We start from the raw sequence: 19257 nt of genomic DNA, 5'->3' as shown, positions 1-19257 counted from the left end.
AACTGATAAGGCAATGCCGCAATAGTGATTATTGGAATAATTGAACCGCTCATGCAGCGAGAACCGGAAGCACCAACTGCTAGCGGAGAAGAGTAGATGATTGTAAGACTTGTGGGGGGGGGGGGCACAATGCTGCATCCAGGGGCGAAAATCTGATATCAACTTTGGAGGGGACAATTACATTAAATTTTCTCAAGAGCAATTCCTGACGGGGACACCAAAAGTAGTGCTGTAACACATAGCCTACGTTATAATATGTTAAATGTATATTGAGGAACCATAATCACTACTACTGGATAATTGATAGGTACAGTAGTTAACTGAAGGGTTGTCCCAACTTGTTTAAATCATTATAATACAGATCATCACCGCCAGTGGCTAACGTGTCACCATCACCATCTCCACGGGAATGAACCGTCCTTTGGCTATGTTGAAATACCGGTAAATACTCTGAGCCGGGAGCAGTAGGACAGCCCAGTGGCCCCAGTCTCTCTGGGTCTGATCTATGGTCAGATCCTGTGTGTAAGAGCCTTTGTGTTACAGTTAAAGTCTTGATGTCTGTCTCTGACTTGAGGACGGCGTTCAGCATTCCACTGCTTCCGCTGCTTCGGGTCCAGGGCTGCGCTGGGGTGGTGGTGGGGTCGTCCGTGGCTACAGGGGGCGCTCCAGCTGCTACTCCAGTCTGGATGTCTCTGCTGTGCCGTCGGTCCTCCTCTCCTTCAGACCTCTCCAGCTTCACCAGAGACGATCCTCCAGGACCTGCAGCCTCTGCAGACTGACACAAGAAGAGAGGAGGTTATTACCGGTACATGAGTCGAATTGGATAACAATGTCGTAGGGAAGTCTCACAAGCTCCCCTATGGCAGATACATGAGGATGTGCATGTAAGCAAGTGAATAGCTGAGGGGAGTCTTCCTGAAATATCCCCGGGACCCAGTAATTAATTTTTGCCCTTTTCTAATGGACATTTGTTTTTGATCTAAAGCCATACATGCCACTGTGTTAGATCCTGTTGTACCTTTGAGAGGACATTCTGGGCTTTTCAATGATATCACGTGTGGGTGTGTCACCCTTTTTTCTTTATGGTTTTTCAAAATGGCTACCATCACAATTACCATCACAATTAGCACGTTTTATGGTAAGTGTGTGTAATTTTTGAGTTTGATATTCAAATTGTTTCTAATAGGTAAATATCTCAGAAATAGTTTGAGTTTTCATGGCAGTTTAATAATTTTTTCAAAATTTAATAAGAGTTTGTTAATAAATGTTCTCTGTTCATATTTACTACCAACTGAGTATAATGGGCTCTACAATGAAAAATCTATAGACATATTTTTTCAAAATATGCATAATTACGCAAAAATATGCGTAATTCCCTAACCTTTTTTCTGCTAGGTTTCATGTAAGCAAGTGAATAGCTGAGGAGAGCCTTTCTGAAAATAAACTGGCCACATTTGATTTACAAAGTAACATTTTTTATGCAACACTATTACACTAACCTCTATCATGATAACGTGCTGGGTTGAGGTTCCACTCCCCTCATCAACAGTGATTGGTTGGTCATCTCTCCAAGCTTTCTGTCCTGCTGGCTTCACAAAGCTCCTGTGGCCTCCAGCGAGATGTCCTTCACCTGAGAGAGTGATTGGGGGAAAAGAGGTGGTTAGGTTAGCTACTGTCAGTGCTCAACAGTATATTTATTGACACTATCTAGAATTGGCAAGGATGTAAGGTAACACTTCAACTTCTTGATATACTATTTATTGATTGATGTATTATATTCCATGCATCACATTGTTTTCATTAAGTAAATAATAGGAAATGCAGTAAATAAAGAATCTGGTTAGAATATGATATTGTGTCTGCGCATGATAGCTAAGTAATCGGGGGACAGGGTTGGGGAGTAATGGATTACATGTAACTGATAAATAAAATTTTAAAAACTTTACCAGCAAAAATATTGTCATCGGATTACAGTTACTTTTGAAAAACTAGAGGATTACTTCCAGGATTACTTTTAAATTCTGGAAGGATGTTTACGGAATACTGATCGAGTCTGACCACTGATGGCACACCAAATCCATTTGATGGATCATGAGAAAAGTGCAAGAATAGGTTTATGTAGAGCTTGATTTGGATGAACAACGAGTCGCCGGCACAGCACATGCAGCTAACCCCGGAACAGGCCCTAATCCCTAAGACTCGGTAAAGACTTTTAAGAGATAAATAATCCGCCATCACTCTGTTCTTTTGGAGAACGTACAATCACTGGAGAACAAACTGGACGAGCTCCGTTCAAGACTATCCTATCAACGGGACCTGAAGAACTGTAATATCCTACGTTTCTCTGATTCGTGGCTGAACAAGGATCGTTTTTCCATGCATCGTCAAGACCGTACGGCAGCGTTGAGTAAGGTTAAGGGGTCTCTGTGTCTTTGTTAACAACAGCTAGAGCGTGATCTTTAATATTAAGGAAGTCTTGAGGTTCTGCTTGCCCAAGTTAGAATACCTCATGATAAGCTGTAGACCATACTATTTACCAAGAGAGTTTATCTATATTTGTAGCTGTTTATTTACCGCCACAAACCGAAGCTGGTACTAAGAACGCTAAGACCCACTAAGATGAGCTGTATTCGGCCATAAACAAACAGGAAAATGCTCATCCAGAGGTGGTGCTTCTAGTGGCCAGTGATTTTAAGGCAGGGAAAGTGAAATCCATTTCACCTAAGCAACTAGAGGAGAAAACTCCAGATCACCTTTACTCCACGACACATAAATGCATACAAAGCTCTCCCTTCCTTTGGAAAACCTGACCATAACTCTATCCTCCGGATTCCTGCCTACAAGAAAAACTCAAACAGGAAGTACCAGTGACGCACTCAATACGGAAGTGGTCCGATGAAGCGGATGCTAAACTACAGGACTGTTTCACTAGCACAGACTGGAATATGTTCTGGGATTCATCAAATGGCATTGAGTTTACCACATCAGTCCTGGCTTCATTAATAAGTGCATTGAAGCCATGGATTACAGGCAACATCCCCACTGAGCTAAAGGCTAAAGCTGCCGCTTTCAAGGAGCCGGACACTAATATGGACGCACTTACATCTGTAGCCATGAAATGCTTTGAAAGGCTTGTATTGGCTCACATCAATACCATCATCCCGGACACCCTGGACCCACTCCAATTTGCATACGGCCCCAACAGATACACAGATGACGCAATCTGTATTGCACTCCACACTGCCCTCTCCCATCTGGACAAGAGGAACACCTATGTGAGAATGCTGTTCATTGACTACAGTTCAACACCATAGTGCCCTCCAAGCTCATCACTAAGCTAAGGACCCTGGGACTGAACACCTCCCTCTGCAACTGGATCCTGGAATTCCTGACGGGCCACCCTCAGGTGATGAGGGTAGGCAACAAAACATCTGCCACACTGACCCTCAACACTGGGGCTCATCAGGGGTGCGTGCTTAGTCCCCTCTTGTACTCCCTGTTCACCCACGACTGAGTGGACTCGCACAACTCCAACACCATCATCAAGTTTGCTGACAGCACACGTTGGTAGGCCTGATCACTGATAATGATGAAACAGCCTATAGGGAGGTCAGAGACCTGGCAGTGTGATGCCAGGACAACAACCTCTCCCTCAACATCAGCAAGACAAAGGAGCTGATCGTGGACTACTGGAAATGGAGGGCCGAACACGCCCCCATTCACATCGACGGGGCTGTAGAGGAGCAGGTCGAGAGCTTCATTCCTCAGTGTCCACATCACTAAGGATCTATCATGGTCCACACACACCAACACAGTCATGATGAGGGCACGACAATGCCTCGTCCCCCTGAGGAGGCTGAAAAGATTCTACAGCTGCACGATTGACAGCATATTGACTGGCTGCATCACCGCTTGGTATGGCAACTGCTTGGTATCCAACCGCGAGGCACTACAGAGGGTAGTGCGTACAGCCCAGTACATCACTCGGGCTGAGCTCCCTGCCATCCAGGAACTCTATACCAGGCGGTGTCAGTGGAAGGCCCTAAAAATGGTCAAAGACTCCAGCCACCCAAGTCATCAACTGTTCTCTCGGCTACCGCACGGCAAGCAGTACCGATGCACCTAGTCTGGAACCAACAGGACCCTGAACAGCCACTACCCTCTAAGCCAGGCCTGGGCAACTCCAGTCCTCGGGTTGCCTGATTGATGTCACACTTTCCCCCCATCCCTAGCAAACACACCTGATTTAAACTAATTTTATTTTTAACTGAAGATCATGATTAGTTGATTATTGGAGTCAGGTTTGTTAGCTGGGGCTGGGGCAAAAGTGTGACACCAATCAGGCCCCCGAGGACTAGAGTTGCCTAGGCCTTCTCTAAGCCATAAAACTTCTAAATAGATAGTTAAATAGTTAACCAAATAGCTACCCGGACTATCTGCATTGACCCTTTTTGCACTAACTTTTTGGACTCATCACATACCATACTGTTTATTATCTATCCTGTTGCCTAGTCACGGTATTCCTAGTTATATGTACATACCGACCTCAATTACCTCGTACCCCTGCACATCGGCTCGGTACTGGTACCTGTGTATATAGTCAAGTTATCGTTACTCATTGTGTATTAATGACTTTTCTACTATTTCTCTACTTTCTCTCACTCTGCATTGTTAGGAAGTAAGAAAGCATTTAAGAAAGCATTGTTAGCATTGTTAGGAAGTAAGAAAGCATTTCACTGTTAGTCTACACCTGTTGTTTACGAAGCATGTGACTAATAAAATTTGATTTGACAGCAGTGGTGTAGCCGATGGGCGATATGGATATCACATAAGGCCTATTATTGATATCTATATAGCCATTATGTGATTCACACCGCTGCTGTGGTAGTTGTGGATGGCTGTTCACAAATGTATAGTTGTATTTTACCCCAATAATGGTTGAATTGAAGAGTGTAGGCTAAGCTACCTATCAATCATTGTTTACGCGACCCGTGGACAGCCAGTGAAAAATGTGCTCTTGTAACAGCTGCATAATTGCAGATCCCAGCCTATGGAATAAAAGTTTGAGGGAGTTCCTCCTTTGTAAACTCCTCTGTGGTATTGTGCTCCACTAATACTGACAAAAACTAGTTTAATTTAAGGCCACGAGTAGTAGTTCACCCCACTACCATCCAGAAGGTGAGGTCAGTATAAGCGCATCAATGCTGGGACCGAGAGACTGAAAAACAGCTTCTATCTCAAGGCCATCAGACTGTTAAACAGCAATCACTAACGCAAAAAGGCTGCTGCCTACATTGAGACCAATCACTGGCCACTTTAATAAATGGATCACTAGTCACTTTAAATAATGCCAGTTTAAATAAATGTTTACACATCTTACATTACTCATATCATATGTATTTTATACCATATATTGCACATTGCCTATGCTGCTCGGCCATCGCTCATCCATATATTTCTATGTACATATTCTCATTCACCCCTTTTGATGTGTGTATTAGGTAGTTGTTGGGGAATTGTTAGATTACTTGTTAGCTATTACTGCACTGATGGAACTAGAAGCACAAGCATTTCGCTACACTCGCATTAACATCGGCTAACCATGTGTATGTGACCAATACAATTTGATTTGAAAGCCGCGCAGGCTCCGCCTATTGCAAAACGTACCTCTTTCCATTCCTCTGTATAGGTCGACGATCTTGACACTACTGGGACGACTGACAAAGACGCGCTCCCGTGGCACCTTTAGTTCCAGGAGCTGTAGTTTCCTTCGCAATGCCCTGTTTTCTTTCCGGCTTTGAGTTATTTCCAAACGAAACACTGCATAGTCATCGTCTGCGAGTTTACAGATCTCTGCCACGGCTTCATTCGCTAGCACCTCCATGATGGAGGCTATTTGAGTGTGAAAAACCATACAGTTAGCCATTGTTAACAGCTAGCTAGCGTTACAAGAACACCTATCAAGTCCTGTCTCTAAAGCGAATTAAACCCTAAATAAGGTAAGTATATGATGCTGTGCAGTTGTTGAGTACCAGTGTATTAAGAAACTTTTAAATAACAATAAAAACGCCAACGGGGAACTTGTTATTGGTCACTGTTTACTTCCGTTTACTGAAGAGCAAGGATATTATTGGCTGACGTCATAGCTCAAAGACCGTAGTTAAATGAAAACAGGTACTGCTTATTACAAACTCCTATTCATGATCACGGTATTTCAAGCTGAGTAGACTTCTTTAAAAAGCACAGTGTGTTAGCAAGAATAGAGTAGAAAATAATGACTTTATTTCATCAATCACCTCAGTAAGGTAAATATTAAACTGTTCTTGTTCTAGCCTAAGTTTACTGTTTCTAAAAACAAGTATTTACTCAAGCCTGTTTCAAATGACAAGTATGTGGTTACTCCCAAAGACACTTCACATAACTATGTCACCTAAAGAATGTGTACGATTTATCCCCATTGTGGACACTTCTATGTCTGATAAGGTTACTCGGGAAGGAGAAACTCTTGTAACATAGTTTGCACTTGAACGGCCTCTCCTTGGTGTGAACAGTATGGTGCATCTTCACATAGTTAGCATGAGCCAGCTTGTCTGCGTCCGTCTTAATACTTGGGCCTCCCACTTTGTGACCCAATGACAGCAGAGGACGTTTTCTGACCTCCCTCCTTGAGCCATTGTTTGGGTGTTGATGGGATTTTGTCCTGTGTTATAGGCTAGGTACATCTCGTGGTGAATGTCCATCCTGACCCTGTCTGTATTGGTGGGGTAACCATGAGGTAACTGAGGAAGGCTAGACCCAGGTCCAGGCCTTCTATGAGCCCATTCACCAGGCATTAGATGAGACCCTGAAGGAGAAGGCTCCCACCAGGGGGGGGTCTCCCACCACTCTCTGTGAAGGCTGAAGCCCAGGGTGACTTGCTCTGTTCAACAGGAATACTGTGGTGTTTGTATCACAGGAACAGGAGGGTCTATCTCTATCAGCCCCAGGCCCTGCTTCATCCCTGCACTGAGACTGTGAAGAGAAGGGTCTGTGCTCCTGACTGGAGCCTCTGTCTCTCTGATGACCACCAGGACTGAGGTTGTTCAGTCCACCTGTCCACTGGTTGTGTTCTATGTGGTTGAGTGTCTGTCCCCCGTGGTTGGGTCCTGGTTCTGACTCAGTAAGGAAGAGTAACGGCTCCTGATCCGGGGCCACCTCAGAGGTCCAGTCTCTCCAACCAGCAACACCGGATATCAGCAGATCTTCATGGACTGGAAACTGCAAACAAAGATTATACAGAAAAGCATAAAGGTTTATAAGACATTCTTTGCTGTACACACAGAAACATGACATGTTATAAAATGCTAACCACAGTCAAGCCTGTACCTAATGATGGGTATGGATTTCTGAGCTTTAAATGTTATTAATAATTAGTTATAATAGACCTGAGGGGTGCTGAGATGCTACACCAGAGTTTAATGGTTATCTGTAGGAGGAAGGTATATGGTGGATGCAATTAAGCTTGGAATGTACTGAGTGCAGGGAAAACAATCACGTGGCAGCATTGATCAGGGGAGAGAACCATGGATTAGTGATGAAAGGGGTCGAGGTCAGGTTAAGGGAGAAGGAAAAGTTTATTGCTCTATCACTTAGTTTCCTGCCTAGCAATAACAATATGGAGCCATTGGAGTTTATTATTAAAAAGAAAGTCCAAACTCAGTCTCTGCAACGATACAAAAATAATCAGGTCAGTCAGCAGAGTCAATTTAGTATTTAATTTAAACAAATAGCATTACAATCACATATATTGCACAAAACGATACATGACAAGTAGAAAAACTTCTCACAATTGACCTTTTCTGTAAACCTGGTACCTTTGCTTTGATGAAAGTAACTATAGAATACTTTGGAAATGGTTCAACATTACACACAGCTTCAATGCTTCATGAATTAAGGCACTATCATTATCTCACTATAAAACACCTAAAGACACAAAGTTTGTCACTCTTCATCAGTGAAGCATTTTTACAGACACCATCATATCATCTTCTCTGCCTCATCATACTCATTCTTTCCTCAGTTCACCTCATCCAGTTCCCGATACATCTATTACCAACAGAATTAACTAAACTAGTACTACATTACATATTACTATACATGGGCAGTGTGCATTTTCTGCTGGTGTATCCTGAGATAGCTACTCTCCGAGAACCTCTTCCCACAGTGTGTACAGGCAAACGGCCTCTCTCCTGTATGGACCTTCAGGTGCATCTTCAGCTGGTGCTGGCGGGAGAACCTCTTCTCACACTGGGGACAGCTGTAGGGTTTCTCCCCTGTGTGGACTCTCTGATGCCTCTTCAGGTTGGACGATTGAGAGAAACTGGCCCGGCACAGCTGGCAGCCAAATGGTTTCTCCCCCGTGTGCATCCTCTGGTGGATCTCCATCTGTTTGGGGAAACTGAAGGCTTTCCCACAGAATGAACACGGGAAGCGCTTCTCTTTGCCACTGGATCTGCTGATAGCGTTACTACTACTACTGTCATTTGTCAATGGACTTGTGTAGCCATTAAGTGTTGAGGCACTGATATTGTCTGAGGTCTGGTTTAACAGGAGAGTGTGAGGAGGACGAAGGCCAGAGAGTGTCTGTGTTGTCGCAGGGTCCATGTTCAAGTTGATAGAACCTTTAGAAGGCAGGCTGAAGGCAGAACCTGTTAGGGGGTAAACCTGAGGCCCCATCAGTCTCTCTGAATCACAACTATAGGAGCAGGACGGAGAATTGCTAGCCGAGTCTGTGTCTGTTCTCATACGGACACCTCCCCGTCCCAGTGGACCAAATCTACGCCTCACCCTTGCCTCAACCAGTATGTTGTCATGGAGTTTAAGTTTAGATGTTGTTTTGTGTTCAACTGTCAGTTTCTGGTTATGTTGAACAATGCTCCCAAGCCCAGAGTTAAGGACGCTATCCCATCCACTGGCCGCCACTATGTCGCCTCTGGTCCAGGCTGGCTTGTTGATGTCATCCCTGGAGCCCTTGGCTGTACTCGTCTGGGTCTGGGAATCCAAGATGGCCATCCAGTCTACACTGTTAGCCTCCAGCCAACCATCTACAGGAAGAGGTTACAAAACAGACTTTACAGACATGGAAGAGAACTCAGGTCCCAAATTATTGTCATCGCTGACAAAGATAAAGCAAAAACAGGAACAGCAAAATAGCCCCATAACATCAAAGCTCTACTACCATATTTTACCGTACTTTTTTTATTTGCATATGCTTCCATTTTTCAGTTTTTCGACGCCAAAGAGCTCTATTTTCAAGTCATCTGACCATAGCACCGCCTGGAGTTTGATAAACGGCATTGGCACTTGAATTGAAACCGGTACTATGAGGAGGAACGAGCGTGGTGTTGGAGTGACGTCAGCTGTCAGAAGACAATGTGCTATATGTATTTCTCCCTTACCTTGCTCCCCCATCTTTAGTCCACTCAGCAGGTCAATGCTCTCTGGTCTGTCTTCTATAGTCTCCTCTTTGACTAGCAGCAGATCAGGCTTCCCATCCTCCATGTCTACTGACTGTAAGAGATACAGAGTGAGAGGATGTTGGATCAAGAAATCTGATATGAGCACCCTGCTAAGGAGCATCTTCTGATTGGGCAATGAGGGATTGCTATGAATACTATGCAAACGTGTTAGTTGATTTGATTACGTGACACTTTATTTAATGCTTTGATCAAAGGCATGGTCCCACACTTTAGACAAAATTAATCAAGACCTGGGCCTGTATCCACAAAGAGTCTGAGTAGAAGTGCTGATCTTTCCATATAATCCTATTCATTATGATCTAAAAGGGTAAACTGATCCTAGATCATCACTCCTGCTCTGAGAGGCTTTGTGGATATGGGCCCTGACCTAATACCATTCAGACCGTAGTTTACAGTGGGCTCACCTCAGTGAGACTGTGTGTGGTCCTGTGCTGCTCAGCTGGTTCCTCTGTGGGTTCAGGAGGAGGTGTAGTCTGGTTGTTCTCCATGACCATGGTCCCCTCAGGGTTCCGTAGACCCTCCTCACACCCCTCCTCCTTCACCAGCAGCACCTCTGGACCCTCCTCCTCCTGGAAGTGAGGTGATACAGATTAAACAGACATACACTCCCTCAGGTACGTACACACAGATAATAAACATGTTCAACATGGAGTGTTTATGCTTCCCCACTACGTTTGAGGCCTATACTGTAGTTCCAGAATGACTTCATTGTTGTTAAACTCATCATGGTGGACATAAATATGATGTGGGTAAATATGAGTCAGCTATTTAGAACCTCTTCTCACAGTGCGTACAGGCGAACTGCATTTCTCCAGTGAGGATCTTCAGCTGGTGCTGGCGGGAGAACTTCTCACATTGGGGGCACCTGTACAATTTCTCCCTTGTGTGGTCCCTCTAGTGCCTCTTCAGGCTGCCAGCCTCTGAAAAACACATGTGACACTGGGTACAGCTGTAGGGTTTCACCCCTGTGTGGACCCTCTGGTGGATCTCCACCTTCTGGGGGCAGCTGAAGCCTTTGTTACAGAACATGCAGAGGAACCGTTTCTCTTTACTATTGCCTGATGTTGCTCCTCCTCCATGAGCCTGGGCTCTAGCACTGTTATTTGAGTTCAATACCTGATTTTAAAAAAGAAACGATGTGGACACTGGGTCGCGATTGCTGAATGTGTGTAAAGGGGAGTGGGTTGCGACATTTAGATTTGTCTCTAAAATTTCACTGTATTCTAAGAAATCTCTGCCCTGTGAGTGTCCGTCTCCTAGGTGACTATCTGAATTCCATGTGGGAGGAGCGTCCCCCTCCACAGTCGCCTCATCTATGACCAGACCCTCCCCTTTCTTATCTAGGCACCCTTCAGAGTATACACTACTACTGTACCGGTTTCAGTCCCCTCTAGACAGATCAGTCTGTGTCTCTAAACCAGAGGTGGGAGGGACCAAGTCACTATTATTCGACTCACAAGCAAGTCACAACCTCCAAGTCTCACATGCTAACGTTTTAGCATTTGTGGTACAAATCCCATTCAAGTCATTGGACAGATATTAGCATTTTTCCCACATCATCTCTAAGTGACTTTGTTGAGCTTCACAATCAATTTGAGATACTTTTGGATGATTTGGACATGATGCGTGAAAAATACTAATATCTGTGACCTGTTTTGATGTTTGAAAGCCTATACACATAAATACCCCACCAAAGTGGACTAGAGGCCACTAGCTTCTTTTTGGAAAAACGCCCTACAGAATCTTGGCCTAGCTCCTCATGTACCAGAGACCTAGCAGAGCTGTTACACACAAATATCTGTTTCATGTTTAGAAGTTACTTTTTCCAACAAACAAAAGGAACCACTATGGGGAGTACGATGGCACCCAATTATGGTAATCTTTATATGGGACAATTAGAGCAGTGGTTTCCAACCAGGGGTACTTGGCCTATCTGCTGGGGTTACTTTAGAAGACTCATGAGAGCATAGACTTACTGGTAAAATGCACACGAGGTGATACTTCAGGGGTACTCCGGGCAGAGCAAAATTCAGTTGGTGGTACAACAACCGAAAAAGGTTGGGAACCACTGGCTTAGAGCATGATCACATTCCCAACCCTGATCAGAATCCCTTTTTTTAATCCATGATCAAACTATATCAACGTTATATAGATGATATTGGTATTATTTGATGGGACTCCCACTGAGCTTGATGTTCCGTGAGTTTCTTAATAAATCAAATGATCATCTTCATTTCACCGTGGACTTTGATTACTCTAGTGTCAGCTTCCTTGACATTCTGATCACTAAAGAAAATGACACACTCATCACCGATCTATACAGGAAGCCCTCAGTTTGAAACACGCTTCTAAGAAGTGGTAGTTTCCACCCCATTCTTCTAAAGAAAAGCCTCCCAATCAGTCAGTTTAACCCATAACAGTCTAAGCCAGGGTGGGGGGGGGGGGTTCTACTAAGCTATATGGAATTGTTTTAAGGCCATACCAAGGATAATCTAACTATTTGATTTTGAATTTTAAGACCCCTTGAAGTATACCAATTTTTATTTATTATTTGATTAAAAAAAATGTTGTGCCTTATTGCTATTAGCCCACACAAACACAATGAATATGAAATTCACTACATTGTACAACAGATAGCCACTCCCCAAAAAATCTAAAGTAAGTTCGTTCTGAAGTGTCTGTCCTATATCTGAGAGATATAAGAAAGATTGGGAAACATTTTTTTTTAAATTACGTGTATTTAACCCCTTCTTTTTGTCACTAAACAGACTCCAAATATATTGCCATTAATTTTTTCCACTGGTACTGGGGGACCATCAGACGGGTCTTGTGAGGCCTGTGGGCGTCCTAGAGCAAAACACGTGAGAGTCCCATCTTTCCACTGAGGGGTCATATTAGTGTGTAGCCCAAACGTTCGGCTGCTACAGACAGAAGTTGGCAGATTGGTTGTACCGACTTCAGACCGGTCCCAAGACACTTGTGGGGAGTCTAGTCAGACTCGAGTCCAAGTCATGTGACTCGAGTCCACAACTGCTCTAAACAGAGGGTATATGTTGCCCGGCTCCATCTCTGTAGCGTAAGAACAAGACAGATCATCGCGTCACCATCCCCATGGGAATGAATTGTCCTCTGGTTCTGGATGACAGCCTAGTCTCCCCAGCCCCAGTCTCTCTGGGTCAGATCCTGTGTGTAAGAGCCTGTGTTACAGTTAGTCTTGGTGTCGGTCTCTAACTTGAGGACGGCGTTCGGTGTTCCACTGACCTCCATGATGCTGCGTTGGGTCCTGGACTGCGCTGGGGTGGTGGGGTTCTCCGTGGCTACAGGGGGCTCCCCTGCCGCTCCAGTCTGGACGTCTCCGCTGTGCCGTGGGTCTTCCACTCCTTCAGTCATCTCCTGCTTGACCCCAGGACCTGTAGCCTCTGCACCTGCAGACTGACACAAGAAGAGAGGAGGTTATTACCGGTACATGAGTTGTATTGGATAACAATGTCGTAGTGAAGACTCACAAGCTCCCCTATGGCAGATAAATGAGGACATACATGTAAGCAAGTGAATAGCTGAGGGGAGTCTTTCTGAAATGAACTGGCCACATTTGATGTACTGTAATTTTAATGTGACAATATTGCACTGACCTCTATCACGATAACATGCTGGGTTGAGGTTCCACTCCTCTCATCAACTGTGATTGGTTGGTCATCTCTCCATGTATTGCGTCCCGCTGGCTTCACAAAGCTCCTGTGGCCTCCAGCGAGATGTCCTTCACCTGAGAGTGATTGGGGTAAAAGAGGTGGTTTGGTACTGTCAATGTTCAGCACTATATTGTATACTATTGATACTGTCTAGAATTGGCAAGGATGTAAGGTAACACTTCTCAACTTCTTGATATACTATTTATAGATTGATTATGTTCCATGCATGATTATGTTCCATGCATCGTTGTTTTCAATTAGTAAATAGGAAATACAGTATATCAAGAATCTGGTTAGAATACGATATTGTTTTTTTGTGCAAGATAGCTAAGTAATCAGGGGAATTATTGCATACTATCCAAAAACTGACCAAGACCAAATTCTCGTTAACACAAGTCACACGTGCAGATGGGAACTAGGCGACAGGCACTGTTCTATAGCTATAGAACGGCGACAGGCCGCGCACCCACGCCTTTGCAAAATGTACCTCTTGCCATTCCTCTGTATCGGTCTAGGATGTTGAAAGTACTGGGACGACTGGCGAAGACGCGCTCTCGCATTGTCCTCTCTGTGCGCTCCCGTGCCACCTTCAGTTCCAGGAGTTGTAGTTTCCTCCGCAATGTCCTGTTTTCTCTCTGGCTTTGAGTTATTTCCAAACGAAACACTGCATAGTCGTCGTCTACGAGTTTACAGATCTCTGCCACGGCTGCATTTGCTAGCACCTCCATAATAGAGGCTATTTGAGTGTGAAAAACCATTCCGTTACAGTTAGCCATTGTTAGCAACTAGCTAGCTAGAGTTACCTAGATAACATCTATCAACCAAGGCTTGTCTCCAACGCGAACTAAACACTATCTAGGGTAGGTATGTGATGCTGTGTAGTGAAATGTGTCATATTGAGTTCCAGGGTGTTAAAAAAAACTTTGAAATAACAAAACCCTAACGTGGAAATTATTATTGGTCACCGTTCACTTCCGTTTACTTCTTCTTCTATGATATTATGGCGGTCCGCACAAATTCGTTAGGGGGGGCATGCCACCGCCTGCTGCGTTCGCCTACTGTTCTGGAGTGTGAATTCATTACACTTTGTAGCTAGATTTCCAACTAATTGTCGCCTACTGTTCTGGAGTGTGAATTCATTACACTTTGTAGCTAGATTTCCATCTAATTGGCTACAGATTTTCATGCGAATATTCAAAAATCTGCATAAAGAAAATATGCCCATTTTCCCCACCAGCATTGTGTTTCCACAAAACTGACTTGTGGATAAAAATCAGTACGTGATTACTTTTTCCCTTCATTTTTAATTTACCGAATGCAAAATGTAATGTTCAATGTGTTTCTATTGTATTTTTCAACTCTACCATAGTTTTGCCACATTAAATAGCAAATGTGCCTACTTTGGTCTTGGTAGCAGGAAATTAGCTTTAAAACTGCAAAATAAAATCTCTCATCATCATGGCAAAATGTGAAGAATAGCATGATAGTAGCTATAAAACAGCATACAGCAAAACACCCCTCAAGAGGGGCAATATAAGTCAAACTGTGTAGAATTGCAGGAAATGCATTTAAAAATTGCATTCTTTTTTTCCAGGGAATACCCCCTACCCCTCATCTACTGCACCCCCTAAAGTATCATTTTTTTGTGCATTTTAGCTAACCCTAATCTTTGTCCTTAACTTAACCTAATTCTCTTAACCTGCTACGTTAATTCTCCATGTGATATATAAGGCCTAAAAGCCATACATCATTTCACAGAAACAGTTCCAAAAGACAAGTCACACTCGCACAGTTGTGGAATAAATTCAGCCATACATAGGCCTAACTATTGATTCAGGACCACGGACAGCAAACTAAGCAGGTGCGCTGGGTATGCTTGTCATCAGCAAGGACTTTTTCTAAAAAGAAACAGGCAAGATCCTAGAGGAAAACATGGTTCAGTCTGCTTTCCACCAGACACTGGGAGACAAATTAACCTTTCAGCAGGACAATAACCTAAAACACAAGGCCAAATATACACTGGAATTGCTTACCAAGACGACATTGAATGTTCCTAAGTGGCCTAGTTACAGTTTTGACTTAAATCAGCTTGAACATCGATGGCAAGACTTGAAAATGGCTGTCTAGCAATGATCAACAACCAACTTGACAGAGCTTGAAGAATTAAATAATGGGCAAATATTGTGCAATCCAGGTGTGCAAGCTCTTAGAGACTTACCCAAAAAGACCCACAGCTGTAATCGCTGCCAAAGGTGATTCTAACATGTATTACACTTATCTAATCAAGATTAGTATTTTACTTTTCATTCATCTTTAAAAAAAAAAAAATAGAATTTTTCTTCCACTTTGACAGAGTATTTTGTGTAGATTATTGGGAAAAAAAGACAATTAAATCTGTTTTAATTCCAATTTGTAACAACAAAATGTGGAAAAGGTCTAGGGCTGTGAATACTTTCTGAAGGCACTGTAGTTTGTCCTTAAATTATAAATCTGAGAGAAGTACACTGCTCAAAAAAATAAAGGGAACACTTAAACAACACAATGTAACTCCAAGTCAATCACACTTCTGTGAAATCAAACTGTCCACTTAGGAAGCAACACTGATTGACAATACATTTCACATGCTGTTGTGCAAATGGAATAGACAAAAGGTGGAAATTATAGGCAATTAGCAAGACACCCCCAATAAAGGAGTGATTCTGCAGGTGGTGACCACAGACCACTTTTCAGTTCCTATGCTTCCTGGCTGATGTTTTGGTCACTTTTGAATGCTGGCGGTGCTCTCACTCTAGTGGTAGCATGAGACGGAGTCTACAACCCACACAAGTGGCTCAGGTAGTGCAGCTCATCCAGGATGGCACATCAATGCGAGCTGTGGCAAGAAGGTTTGCTGTGTCTGTCAGCGTAGTGTCCAGAGCATGGAGGCGCTACCAGGAGACAGGCCAGTACATCAGGAGACGTGGAGGAGGCCGTAGGAGGGCAACAACCCAGCAGCAGGACCGCTACCTCCACCTTTGAGCAGGAGGAGCACTGCCAGAGCCCTGCAAAATGACCTACAGCAGGCCACAAATGTGCATGTGTCAGCATATGGTCTCACAAGGGCTCTGAGGATCTCATCTCGGTACCTAATGGCAGTCAGGCTACCTCTGGCGAGCACATGGAGGGCTGTGCGGCCCCACAAAGAAATGCCACCCCACACCATGACTGACCCACCGCCAAACCGGTCATGCTGGAGGATGTTGCAGGCAGCAGAACGTTCTCCACGGTGTCTCCAGACTCTGTCACGTCTGTCACATGTGCTCATGTGCTCAGTGTGAACCTGCTTTCATCTGTGAAGAGCACAGGGCGCCAGTGGCGAATTTGCCAATCTTGGTGTTCTCTGGCAAATGCCAAACGTCCTGCACGGTGTTGGGCTGTAAGCACAACCCCCACCTGTGGACGTCGGGCCCTCATACCACCCTCATGGAGTCTGTTTCTGACCGTTTGAGCAGACACATGCACATTTGTGGCCTGCTGGAGGTCATTTTGCAGGGCTCTGGCAGTGCTCCTCCTGCTCAAAGGCGGAGGTAGCGGTCCTGCTGCTGGGTTGTTGCCCTCCTACGGCCTCCTCCACGTCTCCTGATGTACTGGCCTGTCTCCTGGTAGCGCCAATAGAAATAGGCCTACAACAGTTAGGATCAGCTTGATCTCCCCCTTTAAATGAAGGACGAACTGTGGCTGCCTTCCAAGCAATGGGAACCTCCCCAGAAAGGAGAGACAGGTTAAAACGGTTGGAGATAGGCTTGGCAATGATAGGGGCAGCAACCTTAAAGAAGAAAGGGTCTAAACCATCTGATCCAGATGTTTTTTTGGGGGTCAAGTTTAAGGAGCTCCTTTAGCACCTCGAAGTCCGTGACTGCCTGTAGGGATAAACTTTGTAGCGGGGCAGGGGAAAAAGAGGGAGAAGCATCGGGGATAGTCGCATTAGAAGGGGTGGGAGATTAGGAAATGTTCGAAGGGCAGGGAGGCATGGCTGAGTCAAATAGGAATCCTGACTTAATGAAGTGGTGATTAAAGAGCTCAGCCATGTGCTTCTTGTCAGTAACAATCATCAACATTAAGGGACATGGGCAGCTGTGAGGGGGAGCGTTTATTCTCCAGGTCTTTAATCGTTTTCCAGCTGTCATGAGTGGCTACTTTGAAGAATCTTAAATATAAAATATATTTGGATTTGTTCCATAAGTGTTATTTCATAGTTGTGATATCTTCACTATTATTCTACAATGTAGAAAATAGTAAAAATAAAGTGAATGAGTAGGTGTGTCCAAACTTTTGACTGGTACTGTATATTATCTAGTCTTGAGGAAATTAAAGCATTTCTAAGTTTCTCCAGATCAGTGACTGAGAGAAAAGACTTGACTTTAGCTATATTTCTTAGATGATAAAAGCAGACATTGACAACTTTTTTACATGCAGCTCAAGGTTTAGGTCAGGGCCAAAGAAGACATCAAGGTTTATGGCCATAGGCTTTACATTTGTGTATAAATTACCAATATCTGCAATCTGAGTTCTAGCAAGGTGGGGGTCAAATACAACAACCTCAGATTTTTTTATTATCATTGAGCCGGAGAAAAATGGTAAAATATCCAACATTTGATATCAGCAAGATACTTGTGAAGGGTAGGTACGCTAGCTTGGTCACTGGGTCTGATTGGTAAATAGAGCTGCGTGTCATCCGCATAGCAGTGAAACTGAATGTTATGATTGCTGGTGATGTCACCAAGGGGAAGCATATACAGGGAAAAAAGGATGGGGCCCAGAATTGAACCCTGAGGTACTCCAACAACACACTCAATTGTCTTAAACAGAATTTTCATGTTGTGGGAGTTCTTAGAGATCAGGGTAGAGAAGTAGTTTAGTGTAGAGAAGTAGCATAAGAGCAACATTATAATTTCTTATCAGATCCTTCATTATCTCATAGAATACTTGAAGTTTGCAGGCCTTCCATTTATGTTCAGCCTTTCTAAGTTCATTTTTTCAACCACGAGTGTGTTCATTTAATTTGGGTGAGACACTTGCAGACAATTTATTCTTAATTATAACTGAGTCTAAAGCAGCCTGACACACAGTATGTCATTGAAACTGTTCACCAAATCATCAGTGTGAAGAAAATAACACGATCAGTGGTAAGGCATAGAAAAGCATTCGTAAATTTACAAGCAGTTGTGGAGTTAATGATGCGAGAGCGAGTGAGGACAGACATGTTTTAGGAGGAGGAGGAGAAATGCTGCAATGCCCTGTCGGGTCCTGGGCGGCGCTGGTGAGGTCTTCCGTGGCTACAGGGTGCGCTTCAGCAGCTTCAGTCTGGATGTCTCTCCTTCAGTCCTCTCCTGCTTGACCAGAGACGATCCTCCAGGACCTGCAGCCTATGCAACTGCAGACTGACAAGAAGAGAGGAGGTTATTACCGGTACATGAGTTGAATTGGATAACAATGTAGTAGGTCTCACAAGCTCCCCTATGGCAGAAATGTACATTTAAGCAAGTGCATAGCTGAGGGGAGCCTTTCTGAAATAAACTGGCCACATTTGATGTACTGTAATTTTGATGTAATGCTATTACACTAACCTCTATCATGATAATGTGCTGGTTTGAGGTTCCACTCCCCTCATCAGCAGAGACTCTCTCCCCCTGGTCATGCAGAAAGAGAAGAAGAGAGCACAGAGAGAGAACAAAGGACTTCACTTGGCCAAACTCCTAAATCCCCAAAATGGGAGAATTAAACATTCTTTCTACTTTTGAGAATGTGGGACTTAAGGGACAATTATTTTGAGTGTGTTTCATTTGGTGATCTCATGAAGGACAGGAAACACACATAACAGTATCTCTTAAAGTGTACATTTCCCAGCTGTCAGGATTACATCTAAATATTGTGAAATGTATGTGATTAAACATGAAACTATTTGTGAAAAGATGTAATGTGATAGCCTTCTAAATGAGAGTATGGATTTTCATATAAAGATGAACTAGTCAGTGGCCACACCCCCGTGAGCCCAGACATCACATTAGGCG

At 43.9% G+C, this 19257-nt stretch overlaps 2 protein-coding genes across 2 annotated transcripts; both read right to left on the bottom strand.

Moving 5' to 3' along the window:
• Positions 1-316: 316 nt before the first annotated feature.
• LOC139566806 (uncharacterized) lies at positions 317-7526 on the bottom strand. Its single transcript, XM_071388134.1, has 3 exons — positions 5668-7526; positions 1500-1630; positions 317-775 (listed from the first exon to the last, which is right to left on the bottom strand). Exons 1-3 carry the CDS (start codon positions 5924-5926, stop codon positions 317-319), a joined length of 849 nt encoding a protein of 282 aa, XP_071244235.1. The 5' UTR covers positions 5927-7526.
• A 213-nt stretch (positions 7527-7739) lies between these two features.
• Positions 7740-14269, bottom strand: LOC139566764 (uncharacterized). The gene is made up of 6 exons (XM_071388057.1): positions 13695-14269; positions 13151-13281; positions 12780-12950; positions 9923-10087; positions 9438-9549; positions 7740-9083 (listed from the first exon to the last, which is right to left on the bottom strand). Exons 1-6 carry the CDS (start codon positions 13981-13983, stop codon positions 8131-8133), a joined length of 1821 nt encoding a protein of 606 aa, XP_071244158.1. The 5' UTR covers positions 13984-14269; the 3' UTR covers positions 7740-8130.
• Positions 14270-19257: the final 4988 nt, after the last annotated feature.

Source organism: Salvelinus alpinus, chromosome 39 (genome assembly GCF_045679555.1).
Source record: "Salvelinus alpinus chromosome 39, SLU_Salpinus.1, whole genome shotgun sequence".
Taxonomy (NCBI): domain Eukaryota; kingdom Metazoa; phylum Chordata; class Actinopteri; order Salmoniformes; family Salmonidae; genus Salvelinus; species Salvelinus alpinus.
This window is presented reverse-complemented; position numbering and strand designations above follow the sequence as displayed.

Bases quoted from the DNA above. Each gene is read 5' to 3' on its own strand.
- LOC139566806 (XM_071388134.1), bottom strand. From the start codon at position 5,926: ATGGCTAACTGTATGGTTTTTCACACTCAAATAGCCTCCATCATGGAG. The intron at 1,631-5,667 runs GTACGTTTTGCA...TCACTCTCTCAG, and splicing joins ATACAGAGGAATGGAAAGAG to GTGAAGGACATCTCGCTGGA. The intron at 776-1,499 runs GTTAGTGTAATA...TTCTTGTGTCAG, and splicing joins AGCACGTTATCATGATAGAG to TCTGCAGAGGCTGCAGGTCC.
- LOC139566764 (XM_071388057.1), bottom strand. From the start codon at position 13,983: ATGGCTAACTGTAACGGAATGGTTTTTCACACTCAAATAGCCTCTATT. The intron at 13,282-13,694 runs GTACATTTTGCA...AATCACTCTCAG, and splicing joins ATACAGAGGAATGGCAAGAG to GTGAAGGACATCTCGCTGGA. The intron at 9,550-9,922 runs GTGAGCCCACTG...TATCTCTTACAG, and splicing joins CCACACACAGTCTCACTGAG to TCAGTAGACATGGAGGATGG.